Source organism: Brassica rapa, chromosome A09 (assembly GCF_000309985.2).
Source record: "Brassica rapa cultivar Chiifu-401-42 chromosome A09, CAAS_Brap_v3.01, whole genome shotgun sequence".
NCBI classification, from domain to species: Eukaryota; Viridiplantae; Streptophyta; class Magnoliopsida; order Brassicales; family Brassicaceae; genus Brassica; species Brassica rapa.
Genome location: NC_024803.2, coordinates 35,291,574 through 35,312,219, shown reverse-complemented (window position 1 = coordinate 35,312,219; position 20,646 = coordinate 35,291,574). Strand labels below are relative to the sequence as shown.

The 20,646-nt window shown below is 34.1% G+C and overlaps 3 protein-coding genes across 3 annotated transcripts; 1 reads left to right on the top strand and 2 right to left on the bottom strand.

Annotated features, from left to right (window-relative positions):
* Positions 1–3,848: 3,848 nt before the first annotated feature.
* Positions 3,849–8,494, top strand: LOC103841472 (delta-1-pyrroline-5-carboxylate synthase B). The gene is made up of 20 exons (XM_009118014.3): positions 3,849–4,082; positions 4,290–4,361; positions 4,477–4,580; positions 4,685–4,787; positions 4,877–5,038; positions 5,118–5,395; positions 5,484–5,634; positions 5,726–5,890; positions 5,997–6,074; positions 6,159–6,248; positions 6,335–6,421; positions 6,512–6,598; positions 6,696–6,792; positions 6,875–6,978; positions 7,074–7,149; positions 7,332–7,482; positions 7,631–7,699; positions 7,838–7,904; positions 7,988–8,058; positions 8,149–8,494. The coding sequence occupies exons 1-20, from the start codon at positions 4,020–4,022 to the stop codon at positions 8,255–8,257; spliced, it is 2,184 nt and encodes a 727-aa protein (XP_009116262.1). The 5' UTR covers positions 3,849–4,019; the 3' UTR covers positions 8,258–8,494.
* A 332-nt stretch (positions 8,495–8,826) lies between these two features.
* LOC103841471 lies at positions 8,827–10,769 on the bottom strand. Its single transcript, XM_033279680.1, has 8 exons — positions 10,679–10,769; positions 10,481–10,584; positions 10,334–10,401; positions 10,045–10,117; positions 9,675–9,793; positions 9,508–9,600; positions 9,266–9,365; positions 8,827–9,100 (listed from the first exon to the last, which is right to left on the bottom strand). The coding sequence occupies exons 2-8, from the start codon at positions 10,565–10,567 to the stop codon at positions 8,924–8,926; spliced, it is 717 nt and encodes a 238-aa protein (XP_033135571.1). The 5' UTR covers positions 10,568–10,584; positions 10,679–10,769; the 3' UTR covers positions 8,827–8,923.
* Positions 10,770–11,685: 916 nt separating this feature from the next.
* On the bottom strand, positions 11,686–15,466 carry LOC103841470 (ultraviolet-B receptor UVR8). Its single transcript, XM_009118012.3, has 11 exons — positions 14,637–15,466; positions 14,414–14,487; positions 14,186–14,270; positions 13,996–14,109; positions 13,691–13,915; positions 13,353–13,574; positions 13,039–13,082; positions 12,475–12,657; positions 12,271–12,361; positions 12,131–12,174; positions 11,686–12,043 (listed from the first exon to the last, which is right to left on the bottom strand). Exons 1-11 carry the CDS (start codon positions 14,860–14,862, stop codon positions 11,921–11,923), a joined length of 1,431 nt encoding a protein of 476 aa, XP_009116260.1. The 5' UTR covers positions 14,863–15,466; the 3' UTR covers positions 11,686–11,920.
* Positions 15,467–20,646: the final 5,180 nt, after the last annotated feature.

Below are 20,646 nucleotides of genomic sequence, written 5' to 3'. Positions count from 1 at the left end.
TTCGGTTCGGTACGGTTCGGTTTTACCATATTGAACAGCCCTAGTATAAAGAGATATAGTTACTATTTTTTTGCTCTAAAAAAACAATTTTCCCAAAAAAAAACTGATGCAAAACTTGTTGCCGAAAAATATAGCTGTATTATAATGCCCAAACGTGATGGTATTGGACTTTTCCACATTTGAAAATGAAGCTCGTCGTCAGACTTTTTAACAGTTGAAATCAAACTGCACAGATCAAATTTCCTAAGATATGTTCGGCAAATTGGGTTCAAACCCCCTATTTAATTCCTTTACACTGAAATTAAATGCAGCTGCGTTGAAAGTGTCCTAATTAAGGAAATGCTAAAAGCATATAAATGTTCCCGCGAATCATAGTCTTTCCTATTAACATTGTCATTATACAAAAAAAAAATATCCGCAAGTGAACGAACCCTAATAAGATGTTGTCAGAATAAAATACGATGATGTCGGCCATTCTACTGCATTTGTAAATATCATATACTGAACTGTAGTATTCATGGAACGCGACAGAAATTGACCCCACGAATGAACATCTGGGTACGATAGTGCTAAGTTTCACAAATACATAAATCTATACATAAATAATCTTTCGTTTTCTTTTCTTTAACGCGTCGGTGGAATTATGTTGCATGATCCAAAGAATAACCTACGTGCCAGACTACGACACTACCCTCTCCGACCTAGCTCTAGTTGTGGTTAAGGAACGTGATCCAGTATTCAAGCACACACACATGCAGATCTTTTATTATTTCGCAACTGCAAATACTATAAAGCAGTAAAAAGGCCACCACGACGTCAGGCACTTGAATACTGTATTTTATTTATTTTGACTTCTGTCATACTTTAATATACTAAAAAGAAGGAAAGAAGTCTTTGGCCTATCTACCGACGTCAATTAATGAAAATTTTGTTATGTCGTTAAGCAGGTAACTAATGTAGTTTTACGATTAGATAAGAAAGTGATTGTGATAGGAGATTAATACTTTTAGTAGGAGATATTTTATCTAAAAGTGCAAAGTTTAAGAAACCATACACTTTTGTTTTTTTAACCATACACTTTTGTTTTTTTTACATTTGGAAACAAACACCATTTTGAGACTAACAAAAAAAACAGTTTAACCAATCATAAAAGATACGGCTAATCGGATAAATTTAAATTTGCATAGATAAGTTATAAATATCTTAGTAATAAAAAAATCTAAGTATCTTATTTTATGAATAGAGGAGTACTATTTATAACAACTCTTACCTACAATATAAATGTTGTTTTCGTTATACAGATTTACTATCTAAAACCTTTTAAACATTATAGGGGTCCCGGGTCACCACAGAAAAATGTATTATCGATTTCGCTTCAGCAATCAGTTTGGATTCTAGCCAAAGAAAAATAAGAATCGTAGCAGAGTCGAAGATCACCAATTAATTAAAGTCACCACAATTATGGTAGAGCCGTAGAGGATAGCGATAAAAATTCCATTGAGCTTTTTTCAATTATAAAATAAGCTTATTTTTATACTTTGTAAATAGTTAAATTAATATTTAAAATTTAAAATGCGGTAAGAGAGTTTATGGCTACTATCATACATACAGTTACAATCTCTCATTCGAGATATCTTTTTGTTTGTGATATTTACTTTTTCTTTTATGCTATTTTTATTCCTAATACTAGCAAGATCCTTAGGGATGATCTTCTTCTTTTTTTCTCTTGGGGATGATCTTAGTTTCCCATGCGATATCATTTGAGCTACAACAACCGTAGAGGAATGACATGTGTTGCATGTTTTCTCATGTGTCTATGATATATCTCTTCAAATACACATGTCTAAAATAACATAAATGTGTGGTACACTACTACGCGTAAAATTATTACTACCGTCACTGCAGATACACTAGCTAGAGATGGTCAGTTCGCATGAACTCCGAAAGCTCCTAGGAAATTTTACTCTTTTAAGCAGAAGTTAAGCATACATACACGTCTCCACCGTGTGCATGTGCATGGTGGCACAATAGTAATGGATTTACAGTAAAGATGTAAGTTGTAATAGGTCCGGGTTCCATTTGATGTGTTCAAACACTGCATGCGTGATGGATACCTGATCACTTGAGTTAATTAACCCCATCTCGCCACATCCCATCTCTTCCATTAGATTCACATTAGACATCTAATGAATTTTTGTTTATTTTGCATGTTTTGATTGAATGGCGCAGTAAACAATTCACTACCGCTTCTTTAAGACTTTCTTGTTATTGTTTTGTCTTAGTCATTGAAACGAATGATTATTATGATTTATCATAACTTTTATTTCCCTTGAAGAATTATATAAAGTGTCACATACTATGTCAAAATCAATTTCATTTTGGACTTAAACGATGACAAAATCATAAAAATAGGATAAAGAAACGTTGTGGCGCCGCGTATAGATCATGAAATTTAAAATTTGTTTTATGAGATATTGCCAAGTAAAGCTGCTTTGCTGTCCTCCCTTTGTGTTGCTCACGTTCACGGTGCTCTCTCAGCCGGTAAATTTTAAATTACCTATAATACCCCCACCACACGAGAGCTGATCCACTGCGCCACATCCCATCTCTTCCACCCTGCACGACCACCACGTCATCAATCAGGATCTAGATGTGGGAACCCTCTCACTCATCACGTGGCGCCATGTGGTTGGGAATTTAGCTAAACAAAACATGAATGATGGTTGCAGAGGCCAACGTTCTCTTATAATACTAAAATATTTCAGAAACCGCAATTTCAGAAAAAGACAAAATAAATATTAAGCTATTATAATTTTACATTACGACAATATATTGTATTTATACAAATCAGAAAATAATATGTAAATATTGATATATTTATTTACAGTGAATCTTAAAGAATTTGTTCACAAATTGCTATCATATGTTGCAATTTACATCAAAGAGATTATATGATTAGCGCAGATAACTAAAACTATTTACGACCAAAGATTTCTCAAATAAGTGACCACAACAAATATGTTGCAATTTACATCAAAGAGATTATATGATTAGTGCAGATAACTAAAACTATTTACGACCAAAGATTTCTCAAATAAATAATCACAACAAATATGTGACACATATATCATTACTAAAAATATTACAGTATGATCTTTGTTTTTATTAATGAGTAATTTGAACAAAATTGCATGGTGGTTATGGATCATTTGCTATTGGGAATCTACAACAAACTAATCATTCATCAATTTTTAATTCTACTGGAAAACCAAATAATACTATCAAACATTAAATATCCCTGAAAACTAATCAGAATTATGGAACCAATGAAGAATTTGACTAAAAAATTGGGTTTCAACTTTTTCTAAAACTTTGGGTACCATTACTTGATTAAATGTAAATGAAAACAATTTTTAGTGAACAACAACCTAATCATAGCACACAAATTTTAATTCTACCGGAACACCAAGTGACTAATCAAAATTATAGAAACAATGAAATTTTTGACTAAAAATATAAAAAAATTGGGTTTTGAACTTTTTCTAAAACTTTGGGTTACCATTACCTAACTAAAAATTAAATACAAATTTTAGTCAACAACAACCTAATCATAGCACACAATTTCGAAGTTCGACTGGAAGACGACCAAACGAGACTCAAAATGACTGATTAATCAAAAAGTATAGAAACAACCTATAATTAAACATTTTTACCCCAATAAATAGAAATAAAGAAGAAACTGACTCCAATAACAGGGTTTAAAATCTATTACAAAAAGTTTGGGGTGCTATTACTTCAAATGTGACAAAATATAAGGGTTCGTTATGCAATTTACAGATCCTTCTGTAAACGCTCTTATTAAAAACCCCTGCTCGCATCTTCTCACTTGATATCTCCCATCACCCCATTATCTTCCTCCTCTCACGTTCTCCTCTTCTTCTTCGTAGTGGCGGTGACTCAGTCCGATCGAGTTGACTCGCTCTCTCTCTCTCTCTCTTGTTTTTGATAAGAAGCTAGCTATGGAGGATGAGATAGATCGTTCCCGCGCTTTCGCCAAAGATGTTAAGCGTATCGTCGTCAAGGTTCCACTTCTTTTGATCATTTCCCTTGTTAATGGCGGCGGAGAAATCTGGGGAAATGTGGACAAAAAAAACATTAGCAAAAATTTGTTCCTTTTTTTTAATTAATATAAAAATTGAAACTTTTTCCCTGAATCTGCAAAAAAAAAAAAAAAAAAAAAAATTCCTTAAATAGACTTTTATTTGATGAGTTTTGTGGTTTGTTGATAGGTTGGGACAGCAGTTGTTACAGGGAAAGGTGGAAGATTGGCTCTTGGCCGCTTAGGTGCCATCTGCGAGCAGGTTTCTTATTTTTTTTTGAATTTAACATTCTTGATTAAGCTCTGTTCTGCAAACAAGTAAAAGGATTGATTTTGAAGGACTTTTTTGTGTGCATTTGTTGTCTCTTTAATGGCAGCTTGCTGAGTTGAACTCGGATGGATTTGAGGTCATTTTGGTGTCTTCTGGTGCGGTTGGACTTGGTCGTCAGAGGCTTAGATACAGACAACTAGTCAACAGCAGGTTTTTGTGATGGAAACATATCTCAAGTTTGCTTCATGTGTGTTGTGTGCCTCAGGGGAATTTGAGGATATAACGTTATGCATTTTTTGTTTGTTATTCTTCAGCTTTGCAGACCTTCAGAAGCCACAGACTGAACTTGATGGGAAGGCTTGTGCTGGTGTTGGACAGAGCAGTCTCATGGCTTACTATGAGACTATGTTTGACCAGGTAGGTGATCCCACTTTCCTCTTTTTTTTCTTCTTTTATTATTGTTAGTCTCATTTCAAGTACTTATGTGTCCTTTTTGAATTTGGTAGATGGATGTGACGGTGGCTCAAATGCTGGTGACTGATAGCAGTTTCAGAGATAAGGATTTCAGGAAGCAGCTTAGTGAGACAGTCAAAGCGATGCTGAAAATGAGGGTTATTCCAGTTTTCAACGAGAATGATGCTATAAGCACTCGAAAAGCCCCTTACAAGGTTTGTTTGTTGATTGCCTTTCTTTTCGTGTCGCTTTCATAGATTCTTATAAGCTTTATTACCTATGCTGGCTATGCAGGATTCTACTGGTATATTTTGGGATAATGACAGCTTAGCTGCTCTACTGGCGCTTGAGCTGAAAGCTGATCTTTTGATTCTTCTTAGTGACGTTGAGGGTCTTTATACTGGTCCTCCAAGCGATCCTAAGTCAAAGTTAATCCACACATACGTTAAAGAAAAGCACCAGGAAGAGATTACCTTTGGCGAAAAGTCCAGATTAGGACGAGGTGGTATGACTGCAAAAGTTAAAGCTGCTGTTAATGCAGCTTATGGTGGCATTCCTGTTATCATAACCAGGTAAAAAGGTCCTTCTCTAAATATCAGAATCTTCTAGAAGGTGATCAAGAAGCTGACTCTTTTTAGTTGCTATTTTATGTCTTTGAAGTGGGTATGCAGCTGAGAATATAGCTAAAGTTCTTAAAGGACTGCGTGTTGGTACCCTTTTCCACCAAGATGCACATTTGTGGGCTCGAGTCGTAGATACTACTTCTCGTGACATGGCAGTTGCTGCAAGGGAAAGTTCTAGAAAGCTTCAGGTAGTGTTAGGGCTTTTGATGCATTGTTATATCAGAGTCTTGTTTCTCGTTTTTGCAAGTGTACTTAACTTGTTTGCAATTTGCTTAACAGGCTTTGTCTTCAGAAGATAGGAAAAACATTCTACTAGATATAGCCAACGCCCTTGAAGCAAATGAGAAAATAATTAAAACTGAGAATGATTTAGATGTTGCTGCAGCACAAGAAGCTGGATATGAAGAGTCTTTGGTAGCTCGTTTAGTTATGAAGCCTGGGAAGGTAAGACATTATTCACTGTGTGATTAATTCTATTGCGCCTATTATTTTTGTCTTCCTGTGGTCTTTTAATTTCTACTCTTACATTGTTTGTTTTTGTGGTTGATAGATCTCAAGCCTTGCAGCTTCCATTCGCCAGCTAGCTGAAATGGAAGATCCAATTGGCCGTGTTCTAAAGAAAACTGAGGTAATCCGAGGACAATACTATTCAAACTAGGATTCAAATTTGCCTAATTTATATATTCTTGATGATTAATTTCTTGTGTAACAGGTTGCAGATGGTCTTATTTTGGAGAAGACATCATCACCACTAGGTGTTCTTCTGATTGTTTTTGAATCCCGTCCTGATGCACTTGTTCAGGTATGTCACTAGTCATTGTCCTTTTATGCTCTTAAATGTAAATTCTGATTGCTAAACACCATGTGCTCTATCAATGAACCAAACAGATAGCTTCACTTGCAATCAGGAGTGGAAATGGTCTTCTGCTGAAGGGTGGAAAAGAGGCTCGTCGATCAAATGCTATCTTACACAAGGTTACATCGATCTCCATTGTTGTCATCATCATCTTGGTTCCCAAAATATGTTTGGCTAATTTTGTGAAAAAAATCATGGAAAAACTATAGGTGATCACTGATGCAATTCCGAAGACTGTTGGAGGTAAACTCATAGGACTTGTGACTTCGAGAGATGAGATTCCTGATTTGCTCAAGGTATGTAGATATATGAATGTCAAGTCACAAGAAGTGATTAGCTCTTTTTTTTTTTTTTACTTAAACTGAAACCCACCGTTTTACGTTTCTGCTTCAGCTTGATGATGTTATTGATCTTGTGATCCCAAGAGGCAGCAACAAGCTTGTTTCTCAGATAAAAAACTCAACGAAAATCCCAGTGCTAGGGCATGCTGGTACGTTTCTAGAAGTTCATTTCCATTAAGTTCATATATTTTCCTAGAGAGATTACGAACTTACTTTTTTCGATGTTTCCAGATGGTATCTGTCATGTGTATGTTGACAAGTCTTGTAAAGTAGACATGGCAAAACGTGTTGTTTCAGATGCAAAGTTAGACTATCCAGCAGCCTGTAACGCTATGGTTAGAGACTGTTAAGTTCATTTAGTGACTTTGTTTTCGGTTCACTTAGTAAGCGTTGTCTCACTTCATCTTCTCTGTTAATCTTTTCCTAACAGGAAACCCTTCTTGTACATAAGGATCTAGAGCAGAATGGTGTGCTAAACGAGCTCATATATGCCCTGCAAGCCAATGGTAAGAATTGTAGTTTGTGAATATATCATAATATGGATGTGTTTGATATATAATATTTCATATCCATTAAAGTGTTTTTTTTTTCATTGTTTACCATGAATATAAAACAAGATTTAGTTTGTTGACTGGCTTCATTAGAGACATTTGTTTTAAACTTTAAAGTGTACGCATCAAACTGGCAGGTGTCACTTTGTATGGTGGGCCAAAAGCAAGTGGTAAACTGAACATTCCGGAAGTAAAATCATTTCATCACGAGTACAGTTCCAAGGCCTGCACCGTTGAAATTGTAGAAGACGTACATGGTGCTATAGATCATATTCACCAACACGGGAGGTAAAATTATTATTTGCTGAATCCAACTTATAACATTCACAAACTCTTCAAAGGGCCTACCTCTCTGTACTCTATATTCTTTGCATGTGCTGTAAAAATAAGTGTGGTCACTTACTTTTTTTTGTCTTGTCTTGTATTGTGAAAGCAGTGCACACACTGATTGCATAGTGACAGAAGATAGTGAAGTGGCAGAGATCTTCCTCCGCCAAGTGGACAGGTGATAATAGCACACGTACCTTTTTAAAAAAATAATAGCACACGTACTTGAGCATTTTGTGGTGTTGAATTCTACAGTCCATAGAATGTTTAAGATTGAATGTATTGGAAACTAAACTCTTAAACATTTTGACGACAGTGCTGCGGTTATCCACAATGCAAGCACAAGATTCTGTGATGGTTTTCGATTTGGACTTGGTGCTGAGGTACGACAGAGAGACATTTATGAATAGAGAAAGTGTCATTGAATGAATGAATTGGCTAATGTGGAGCTTGTTCTTATGTATAGGTGGGAATAAGCACAAGCAGGATCCATGCCCGTGGTCCAGTTGGAGTAGAAGGATTATTGACAACGAGATGGTACTATTCAATTTCTTTTGCTCTTCCTCTGTTCATTGATTTGTTAAAACATCTGTGAGGTTTTGAATTGGTTGTCGTGGTGAATGGCAGGATAATGAGAGGAAAAGGACAAGTGGTGGATGGAGACAATGGAGTCGCTTACACTCATAAGGACCTTCCTGTCTTAGAAAGGACAAAGGCAGTGCAGAACGGGCATTAGTTCTATGCTAATGTCATATTATATTTTACTCTTTCTTATGATTGAAGTTTATTTTTTTTCTCGTTTACTAGGATATAGTGTTTGTGGATTTGCAATAAGTGGTCTTTTGATAATAGTAAAGTGTGTATTAGCCTTTTCGTCATGTCAAAAAGAAACTCGTTATAAGCCAGCCAATGTAACCTTTCTATTTCTCTATGCAAAAGATGTTAACTAAAACAATGAAAACTACTCTTCTTAGTGTGTCTTCCATCTTCATCCATTCTGAAAACAGTTTTGAGATGAAAATTTAAGCTTTTCTGAATGTCATGCCCATCATATGCCAACTGCTTTTCTGAAGAACTCCATCCTGTTCCGGTTTGGTTATTTAGTATAGAACCATTAATTTGAGGATCTTGGTCCGGTTCTAGTTTCGGGGTTTTTTGCCCAGGCCTTGACAAGTGGAATGGTTCTACACTAATCTGCTCTCCATTGTACTCTAGTCAATTTTAGAGAATGGTCTTATTTGAACTTTCCATAACATTATGTTTTGTTCATTGATTTGGATTTCAAGGGCTTAGGGTTTGGTTTTCAAACTGACGTACAGTTCTTTTAACTTAACTGTAAATATATTATAATAAAGGGACTGAAATGTTCTTTTAAATCTTGGTTTACACTCGAACCATAGTTCTATGTGATACGGATCAACAGGACAACCATAATGAAGACACAGATCATGGCCAAGATCAAGAGCCACTGGAAGCAACTCGTCTTTGAACTCTCTGAATATATCTTTGACGCCCTTACATTTGCATGTCCCGTGCTCGCTAAGCTCTGCTCAATGGCTTCCTCCGTAGAGTCGAGTATCTTTAGTTGATCAACCCCACAACAGCAAAATAAAGAAAATAAGTTAAGACCAGCGAAGCCATGAAAACAAATATATGACAGATGGAGTCTTCTCTTGTCCCCCATGGTTGATGATAATATCAATAACAATGGTAGGGTTATGTTAGGAAAAAGTTAGTAACTAACCTTCTCAGTATTTTCCACAGACTGGCTTATCATCAGACTGCGCTCCTTGAGTTGTCTCGCAAGCCCCACCATTTCATCAGTGAGATCCTCCTGAAGCTTTCTGTCAATTGAAATCGAAACATTCAGCCTTAAGTTAAAGAGAATACAAGTTTTACTCATTGCTATTAGAGTTTTGTTTTTTAATTATAAGCAGATTATTTGATCAGTTTCCTAGTATTTCTCAGTGAGTTGTAACAAAGTACCTGTGCTTATCAATGTGTTCTTTAGCTGCAGTGTCTAGTTTTAGTGCCTTTGACGGACCAGCATCAACATTTTGCTCCTTGGAGCTTGTAGACCTGTATAAGGAAGCTTGTAAGAAAAAAAATAACTACAAGTAGAGAAACATGTGAATCAAGTGATTCAAACTTACACAATTCTTCTTCTCAGCTGTGGAGAAGTGGGGCTTCGAGGCTCGTCTTCTATTTTTGGAGAGCTTCCGCTAGTAGAAGAATCCTTTGGATAAGTTTCATCAGATATCTCTGTTTCAGGCTGTAAATTTGGGGAGAAAGTTCAATAACTTGGTATTAGTTACACAAGTAAAGCTTCAAATCTTCAAACAGATGACAAAACAGGTTAAAATATGGATTCGTGAAACTAAATCCACGGGGAAGGAAGTAAGAAAAGAAAGAAAGTTGAAACAATTTCTAAGACCAAATTCATAAGGGAAGTAAACAGGAAGGAATCTAGCGAGGACTATTACAAATGAATAGAAAAAAAAGAAGAGTTTCAGGTGAAATTACCACTTGAGCAGCAATCTTAGAAGCAACAGCTTCAATCTCCTCATAGTACTCATTCACCTTAGCCTTTGTAACTCTGGAAAAGAGAAGAGAGGATCAGCGCATGCATCCTCGTAATGAAGAAACAAAAAACAACAAACTCAGGAAACCAAACCCAATTGAGCATATTTCATTTTTTTTTTAAAAAGCTTCAGTCTTTAGCCAAGAAAGATGAACTTGGAAACTTAGTAATAAACCACCAAAGCAATTCAAATCGAATCTAAAACCCTTGAGATCATAGAAAGAGATATACCTGGGAAGACCATCAGGGGTCTTCTCTTCAGAGAGTTGTTCCAATTGCTCCCTCAGAGTAGCTACATACTATACATTACATCATCAACCTTCATTACAACAAAAAAAACACGAAATACTTGAAGATCGAAAAGAGAGAGAGACAAACATGCATAAGCTTGGATTGATTTTGCTGGTTCGGTGCAGCGGAAAGCAATCTCCGCAGATTGATCTCTGTTTTGCTCATTCCCATCATCAGAATAGATGATACCTGCACACATTCGTTCGGACCCAACCAAATCAATCAAACAGTCTCGAATCGAATCGAATCGACTGATCTGATTTCACGAAATGATAAGCTCAGACCTTCTGTTCAGATGATCGTCGGAGAAAGGACTTTTTATGAATGTTTCGTCAAAACACCAATGAACTCTCGATCTAGTAAAAACAAGCTGTCGTATAACCTTTTCCAGGAAGATTGAAAAACAAAAAAGAAGATTACTGGCGGGCTAATACCAGGCCTGACGTTTTCACCATCCTTAATGGGCCAAGCCCATAATGATTAAATTTTTTGCCCGATGTCAGACAAGGCGCTTGGGCAGAGTGAACCAACAACTCAACCGAAACTAAAATGAAAAAAATAAACCCAAAACTTAATGGAAGTTCCAAAATAACTAAACAGTTCCTATATTTTTGTAACCAAAAAACTGAAATCGGATAAAAAAATTGAATCGGTACTCACATATCTGAAATACATAATGTTCCTATATTTTTGTAACCAAAAAACTGAAATCGGATAAAAAAATTGAATCGGTACTCACATATCTGAAATACATAATGTACTTCTAAATTATTTTTTCTAAAATACTAATTATAAACCAAAATACCCAAATATTTTTTATCTGAAATATTTAAAGTATTCGAATTATTTAAAAGAACTGAATTATCCAAATAGTTTTTATTCGAAATGCTTAAATTTATTCGAGATATTTAATCTAAAAACTCAAAAATCTGATTTTTATCTGAATTTTTTAAACTAAGTGAAAAATAAAACCAAACTGAAACCAAAAACTTATCGAATATTAATCAATTCCTATAATTGTTACTCGAAGCAAAATTCATAATTAATCTGTTTTTTTTTTCTATATATCTGTAAGCATAAAAAAAAAAAAATAACCGGACCGAACTCAAACCTATTTGAAATGATTGGCGGAGGCAGAGAGAGTCTCGGTTAACTTGTACGTATTTACTTATTAGTGTCTAGTTTTTGTTACATTTGAGTAAATTTGTTGTTTAATTATTAGCTTAAGTTACATTCTCCCAATTCAAGCACAAAATCATTTTGAATCAGGAACCAATTTTTCTCTGAGTGGATTGGAGATGAAAAAACTTTATTTATTAGCACAAGTTTTAAAGTTAAAACAAAGAAACTTCACCTGAAAACTAAACAAATGTTTGAAAAGTTAAGCTAATCAGAACAAACACATCATTGCATTGTATATAATATGCTGCTCGTGTATGTACAAATACTGTCTATTGAACTCAGAACTTTGCTCTAAAACCCTAACAAAATTGGCGTGTGCTTGTGTTTTTGTTGTGTGTGACACATTCAGAGAGAGGACTGGCCTAGAAGCAGAGTATGCCACCAACCACACGCAATGTTTTTGGGGACACAATCTTTTATTCTAACCTCTGAAGGTGCATTCCTATCAATCACATCTCCTAGTCCCAACTGTTTCAGACACAACAGAACACTCAATTTCAATAAGTAACACACGTATAGAAATTTAACAAAAACAACAGTTTGCTTTTTTTTTACCTGACCATACTTGTTCCATCCCCAGCAAAATACTTTCCCTTCATCTGCAACCAAACAGAAACGCAGAGCAGTTCTTAGTGCTAAGATGAATGTCTTTCTCAGCTAAAATGTTTATTAACTTGGTTATCATAAATGAGTACCTGCGATTACAGCGGTGTGACGAGCGCCGCATGAGATGGTTTTGATGTTCACGTTTTCCAGATTTGGAGCCTCCAATAATTTAGGAAGAGTCTGAAACAACAAACGTCTTTCAAGTTTAATGGAAGGCTTCTTCACACAATCAATCAAAGCTAGCGTTGCGTTACTAGAGTTGAGGGAAACAATGTAGTTGAAGATTATGATACCTCAGCTTGATCACAACCAGTACCTAACTGGCCAAATTGGTTTCCACCAAATGAATACACATCACCATCAGATGAAACGCAGACTGTGTGCCATAGACCTGCGGCTACTCCTTCTATCCGGATTCCCAACAAAGATGATACGCATGTAGGACTTAGTTCATCATCTGTGCTCCCTTGACCACACTTCACAGAGCAAAAAGTACAAAGAAGAATATTTAGTTAATTCCACAGGCACATATAACAAAACAAAGTGCAGAACCTAGTTGCAGAAGTCAAGCAAGAGAGATTGTCGGGTTATCGTTCGCAGCCTTATCATCAATGCAGAGTGGAATTTTTCTAACTAAATGAATTATCAAACCAAAATTTAGTACCGAGTCAACGTTTTCATCGTTTTATATCTTTCTTGACTAGTTCAGCACAACGATGATTAGCTTTCCTTAACTTATTGTTGCCAAAGCATAAAAGCACATACAGAGCTTAAAGCAAGAATCTCAAACTTATTCAAAATTTTAAGCATAATATAATATGTTCAGTACAGAAAGCCAAGGATCTGTCGGTGGTCACCTGTCCATAAAGCCCCCAACCAAAGGTAAGGAGCGCTCCAGTATCTGTCCACAAAAGATTAGTTACAACTCAATTCATTTTTAAAGCAATATAATTATTCTTCTCCTGGAAAGAAACCTCAAATATTTTCCAGGTCTAAGGGTCCGAAGTGAACCTTTACTAAGGCATAGTGAAGAAAGGAGATCAAATTTCAAAATCCTGGTTACAGATTCATTTAAGGTTGACGCGTATTGTTTTCAGTGATGGATTAAACACTTATATTCACTTATCATATATACCTATCTAGTCAGAAAGCAATATAGTGAGAACAATACCTGTGATCACAGCACTGTGTCGCCCTCCACATGCAATTTTCTTTACATAACTTCCAAGAACTCGGCCGCATTGTACTTCTGAACTCATAGAGGAGCTGCCTTTTCCATAAGAAGAAGGCTCAATGCACGGAATAGGATGAGGAGAGGAGACTAGTCGTACACGGGAGCCCGATCCAAGCTGTCCTTCTCCTCCATAACCCCAACCCCATACCTGTCCAATATCTGGACTTCACAGAAAAATTAGCATACATCAAGTGTTTAATTATAGCACGCCAGAAGCTCATACAGCTTACAGAAGATACTGTAACTAACTGGCATGAGAAGCTAGAAAATGTAACCTGATAATGCTAGAGTATGACGTCCACCAGCAGCAACACTGACAATCCTAACTCCTGGAGCCAATGATACAAGACAAGGCAATGCCGAGAGGTCGTTGTTCTCGGACTGCGATGAGTTTTCAGCAGCTTGCTTTCCCGGTGAAATCCGCCTCTTCTTTGTGGGTTCCGGTCTAGTTTGGGAAGACGCTCCACCGCTAGATTTTTTTCCTTGAGAACTAGGGCTCACTGTAAAATATAACCATTCATCCTCCTTGTAAAGCTTTCACAATTAAAAGAAAAAAAAAAAGGCAAAAGAGATTATTCACCTTGCTCGGCAGAGAAGGAGATGTTCATTTCACATGAATCTCCTTCTACCTGTCCAAACACTCTCCCTGTGGGTATACATTCCTTCCATCCCCATGTATAAACTTCATGGCTCTCTATATCCAATCCAAAGCAAACAATTACAAACTTTTACACAAATGTGGTCAAACTAATTCACATCAAGAAAGTCACCTGTTACCGCCACACAATGAGCCCACCCAGCTTCAGCTTTCTCTACACGAACCTCAGGAGGCAGAGGAAAAGGCTCCGGAGTCTCCTATAAAAGAGGGAACAATCAAATTCAAACACAATGATACTAGAAATGTTTTTTTTTTCTTTTTTTTTTTTAATACCAGGAGGTTTGGGCCGAAGCCCTAATCCCCCAGGCCCAATAAGCTCATTTTAGTGAAGCTTGCTTACCCCGTGCTTCCCTGATGTGACATAGCTTTGACCTAGATCATCAGTCGACCCCCACGTTATCAGCTTCCCTGACTCTGATCAAACCAAACCAAACCAAACCAAACCAAACCAAACCGAGTCAAATACACAAAAGCCTATGATTCTCGATTGAACTATTCTACAATCAGATAATAACATTTGCGAGAGCTGAGTGAGCAAACAGTTTCCGAATTTGAGAGCGAACCTGAGGTAGCCATTGCGAAGCCGCATCCGCCGCCGGAGACGTCTTTCCAGGAGCTTTCGACTGCCGGCGGAATCTTCACCGCGGCCGGTGACAGCAGAGGCGAGCGCTGCGGCGAGGCTCCGGGGAGGTAACCCCACATATACACCATTTTCCTAGTTACTAGCTCCTCGTCTTCCTCCGGTGCGGCGGCGCTAGGTCCGGTCTCCGATCTTCCGTCGCCATTCATTTCAGTTTGAGGAAGAAAGGAATTGAATAAAAAAATTAAAGGAGTTTTCAGAGTGGTTGTTGACGTGTATGTATAGACGGAAGAAGTTGATGGGCCTTTTTTATTTTAAAGTAAACCTTTATAATTTGAGAATATTCTGATTTAGCCCCTACTTTTATTTTGTTCTAATAATGACCCCCTCCGTCTGTAAAAAGATAGATTTTGAAGATTAAACTCTTTACCATAGCTGATAATGATATACACAGAGGATCAATGACACTATAGATGTGATCGAAGAGGGTTTGATTAACCATCGTGACTTTTTTTTTCATATATAAAACTGTCTTTAATAGTTACTCACTATGCCTAAATGGATTTCATTTAGGGATTTCATTTAGCATTAACATACACTAGGTTGCTGAGTTTGATATTAGATTAATATTAAGTTTGATATTGTTTAGTCAGTTTGGGATTAGGTCCAAGCATTTTACAAAGCAGTACATTAACAGATGTTTTGGCTATCACTAACATTAGTTGAAAAATATTTATATTCGAATTAGAGAATGTGGTATCTAATTTGTTCGATAGCGTTAAGTTAAGTGTATTTTTTTCTGATGGTGATCAGTCGATAAGACATGTAAAAAAATAAAAATTGATCTCAAAAATACTGATGTCATAACTTGTAACTTCTTAACATATAAGATTTGGCAAAAATTAGTTCACGGTCAAGATAAATATGTATTTTTTTGTAAAAAAAGATAAAGATAAATATGTATTGAAAACTAAAATTTAAGTTTAACAGCAAACAAAAATAAGATTGAGGGTTTACGCATAATTATAATAACCATAAGATAAGATATGATGGTTACTTTTGTTCTTAAGTAACAATTAAAATGAAAGGGAAGATATGTCTGTCTTGTTCATGATGGTTACTTTTCTTCATGACAAATCATGAGTAACAATTAAAATGAAAGGTAAGATTTACCAAAAAAAGATTTGTCTATCTTGATTACTTTTAAGGCAATTATCACAGAGTTGTTGGGTTTTGATAGAGAAACATATGGAATATCTTGAGAAATATGTGAGCCAAGTAAATATCTCTTGAGAATATAATATATATTGGTAGAGATATGATAGCCAAGTAAACATTTATTTTGGAGTATGTGGACCAAAACTTTTACTTAAAATGAAATTTTGTAATCTTTCTCAATATAGGTTTCCCTTTAGAAAGCGTTTTTAGACACGACCGTGTTTACACTGACGAGTGATTAGCAAGGAGAGTTTATAAGTGGATGATATAATAGGGGGTGAGATACAAAAGTAGCAATAAGTTTGGGGTTGTATAGAAATTTTCGAAAAAACGCGGAAACGTATCATTATTTGGAAACCGAGAGTAGCCACGTAGGATAAATCACGTGTGGTGGCCCTATACGTGGCGCAATATGTACCGCTAATTTTCTGACGAAACCTAAGCCAAGAGTTTATGAAGAAGTTTCTGGAAGCAAAAGAAGTGTAGTTATGGTCCATAGGTACGTCGGCGAAATTAGCCAGTAGGGTTGCTTCAATGATTTATAATTACACGTTGCAGGCCATGAGACAAAGTGACTCATCTTGTAGGGCACACAAGAACCTGAGCTAGCTATCACTGCTTTTGTCGTATCATGATTTGTTTTGTTTTGTAAATAGAACAGAATTGCCAAGAAGTCGAGAATTTTTTTTTTCTTACATCCTATGTCGGTTGTTTAGATGAACCAACCAAGCTGAAAATTTAGGATGAAAGCAAATTTAGAATAGAATCAGAATTAGTTTGATTATCGGTCCTATAGATGTGATTCGGTTGACTGATAAAGTCATTGTTTCAGAAAACAATTGGTTAAAACCTCACATTGATAGCTTAGAAAATCGACACTAGTATAATAACCTAAATATATCAACCAGTTCCTAATTGGTTTTGAGATAAGCCAAACTTTAACTTCTTGAACTATTTGCGCAGGTTCAAGATTTAGGTACAGTGTTATTTACTGTTGGAAAGTATAATCATAACAATTTTTGTCATCATCAATTATAATTTATCATTCAAGAGCAGAAACATATCTAATCAAAGGTACAGCATATTACTATATTACTAGATAATTACCCGCACCCTCCGTGGAGTGATTTTTTTAAAAACTATAATATACTCAAATATTATAAACAATATACATTTTATTATCAATAACTTTTTTTTTTACATTTGATTAGATGTGGACATATTCGAGTATCATTTGGTTTGATTCGGATCCTTGAGGGTTTGGTTCGATTTGGATCTTCACGGGTTTGGTTCAGATTTCGGTTCAGATAACCTATTTAAATTTTTTTCAAAAATCAAAGTTCATATATACTTTAAAGTTTTCAAAAACTAAAAATAAAAATAATATAAAACATATAAATTTGAATAATATATGCCAAAATACTTAAACTTAACATAAAAATTAGTTTAGCTTAAATATTTGGATAGGAAATCAATAGATAATTTAAGTATTTTAGGTATTTTAAGCATTGTTTAGCTATTTTAAACATGTACTTATAACTATTTGTATATATTTTTAAGTATTTTGGACAACTTAAAAACGTATTATATATTTTGTATATTCTTTTAGATATTAAATTTAAAAATAATTAATATATTTAAGTATATAAATCTTGTTCAGATATATTATTCGGGTACCTAAAATATTACAGTTTGGATCGGGTTTGGTTCTGGTTCTATAGATACCAAAATTTTGAACCCGTTCGGATATCTAACAAATTTTTGTTAAAGTTCAGTACTATTCTTTGGATCGGCCTTGGTTTAGTTTTTATGGATTCAGATTTTTTGTCCAACCCTATATTTTTATTACGACAAAATTTTGAACAAAAATAATAATGGTTCATATTGATTTTGGGTATGCAACAAATTTTTAAACCAAAACATATTTTACTATGTACGTGATCAGTTTAGTTAATCATTAAAACTGTTTAGGCCCATTAAAACTGTTCTCGGCAAATTTCAAAATTAAAATATTAAGGTCTCAATACTCTTTCAGTGCAAATTTCAAAATTAACATATTTATGGGTGTAACTGGTTATTCATAGAAGGAATATTATGAATTAAAGGAATGATTATTTTTGGAATAAGAAAAAATGGAATCCCCTATATATTATTTGAGCAGCATTGCAACATTTTTTTGTAGACACGTGTCATTATTCGAATGATTCTTAGAATCCTTAGAGAAATAGGTTGGTCCATCTAAATATATAATAAGCTTTTTATTAAACCACAATAAATACATTATTAATGTGCTTCCTTATTTCTTTAAATAATATTACTGAATTGCCTAATGTGGCTAAAATATATACGACAATTAATGATTTTGAATAATAAAGAGTTGATAAAAATAAGTGTGTATTATAATTATATTTGTTTAATTTTAAAATATTAAAATAAATTAAACAATCATAGTAACCATATAATAAAAATTAAAAAAAAATATTTCTATTATATTTTGAATTTTTAAAAACGAGTATAAATTACTAAAACTGTTAAAAGTTTCACACTAAAATTTTGTGATCTATGATTTAAAACTTTTGTTATGACATGATACAGATAATTAAAAAATAATATAAGTTGAAAGTCTCATTTAATAAGTATCAAAAATAAAAGATATATAAATATATGTATCATTTTAAATTAAACTATATACCATATAAAAATACATAAATATCTTAATTTTGAAATTTACTTTGAATATTTTTTTGATAAAAAATTTGAAAAAATATTGACAACCTAATTGTTTAAAATATTATAAATTACTTAAATTTTTAATCCCACAGTGAAAATTTTGTTATCACTAATTTAGATTTTTTGCTATAATATAACAGATACAAATGATATAAAGAAATATGAGCAAAAACCATCATCTAATAAATATTAATATTAGAATCAACCATATATATGTTACTATCATTTAAATTTAATTATATATCATATCAAATAGAAAAAATACTTTTTTGACTTATAAAATTTATTTGTATGTTCACACTAGTAGATAATGACTTTTTAATTATTTAATATATATTTATTATTTCATAATATGTTATAAACATATAATATATAAAATAATATATATATATATAATATTCATTCTGCGCAAGGCGCGGGTCTTAACCTAGTGATAGATTAAATGGAATAAAACTGAAAATATTTTTGGAATGGCATTCCACTCATTCATGAAGGATTATGATCCTGAATAAAAGGAACAATATTTACAAAGGATTTATTTTTTTGTTCCATTCCAAAAATGGAATATATGGAATTGTTTCTAAAAACTTTTCATGATAACTGGTAAACATTTTATGAAAACATGTGGAATGATCCATTCCAAATAGTTTTATTCCACAAAATAGCATTCGAGTTGCACCCTATGTGTTTTAATATTAATATCTATTAAATAAAAATTCATATTAATACGATTGTATGATCATTTGTATCTTGTTATAACAAAAACATTAAGCCATTGATCGCAAAATTTCCAAAGGGATTTTAACATTTTTTGTAATTTAAAGTCATTTACAAAATTCAAAATGTAACATATAAGAAAAAATCTAATTTCTATATTATATGGTTAATGTGATTGTTTAATTTCTTTTAATAATATAAAATTAAACAAAAATGAAGAATGATACAAAAATTGTTATCAAATCTTTATTATTCATAATCATTAATTGGCATATATATGTGAATCATATTAGGTAATTCCGTAGCTTTTATTTAAGGAAATAATATACACTTTTTTATATTTTGAGTTAATATAATGTTCCCTAGTAATAAGATTTTGGACCAACATTTTTTCAATTGATTCTTAAGCTGCTACATAGGCAAAATTGATATCCGAATTAAATGACATCTAAGCCGGTTTTTTTTTAATTATTACAAACTTAAGGTTATAACTTTTTAAATGTTTCTCAATTAATATATATAGGATTCTTATTTCATTCCTTGTATATATACTTTTTGTTTCTTAAAGTTTAAGCCTTATATATATATATATATATATATATGCATTCTTTAATTGATGTACACAATCATCTTTTGGCATAGCCTGAAGACGCAGGAGCTACTTGATTTTAGAAAACATACCATGCATGTATGACATGGAGTTTTATGATAAAATTAATAAATAACAGAATAAGAGGAGCTATTAGATTGTGTATTCTGAAAGAACGTATATATATATCGACAATCCAATTCTTGTTTAAAAACAAACTTGTTCAGTAAATGCCAATCATCAAGACTCATCCGAGCAATCCAGTAGTAATCCGTCCATTCACATGTTCATGCGTTTAACAAAGGCAATGAGAAGGTAAACAAACCAATCTGTGCGACAAAAACTCACACGTAAATAACCACTTCCAATATCCTTATATAGTTTCAATCCTCAGAAGAAAATAAACTTAACTCATGCAAGTGTGTTTCGGGTGTGCTTTCTCAAGTAGTATTTGGTTTCTCTTCGCAAGCAGAGTTTGGTCGAACCCACCGCTTGATATTCATTCTGCTGCAGCTTGGATAAGTTTTCCCAGAGCTTCTTCTTCACCTCAGTTTCGGTGTATAATCAAACTCATTTTCCAATCCACCATCTACTTGATCTGGAAGGAAAGGAACATGAGAATTATTTGCTCCAGGTCCTCCTCAGCCCAGATGATTTGTGCTGCTGTCGATCGCCAAGTTAGGGACCGCCTCCTCTCCATTAAAGCTTCCCCCCAAGTCCAGCCTTCGCTACTCCAGTG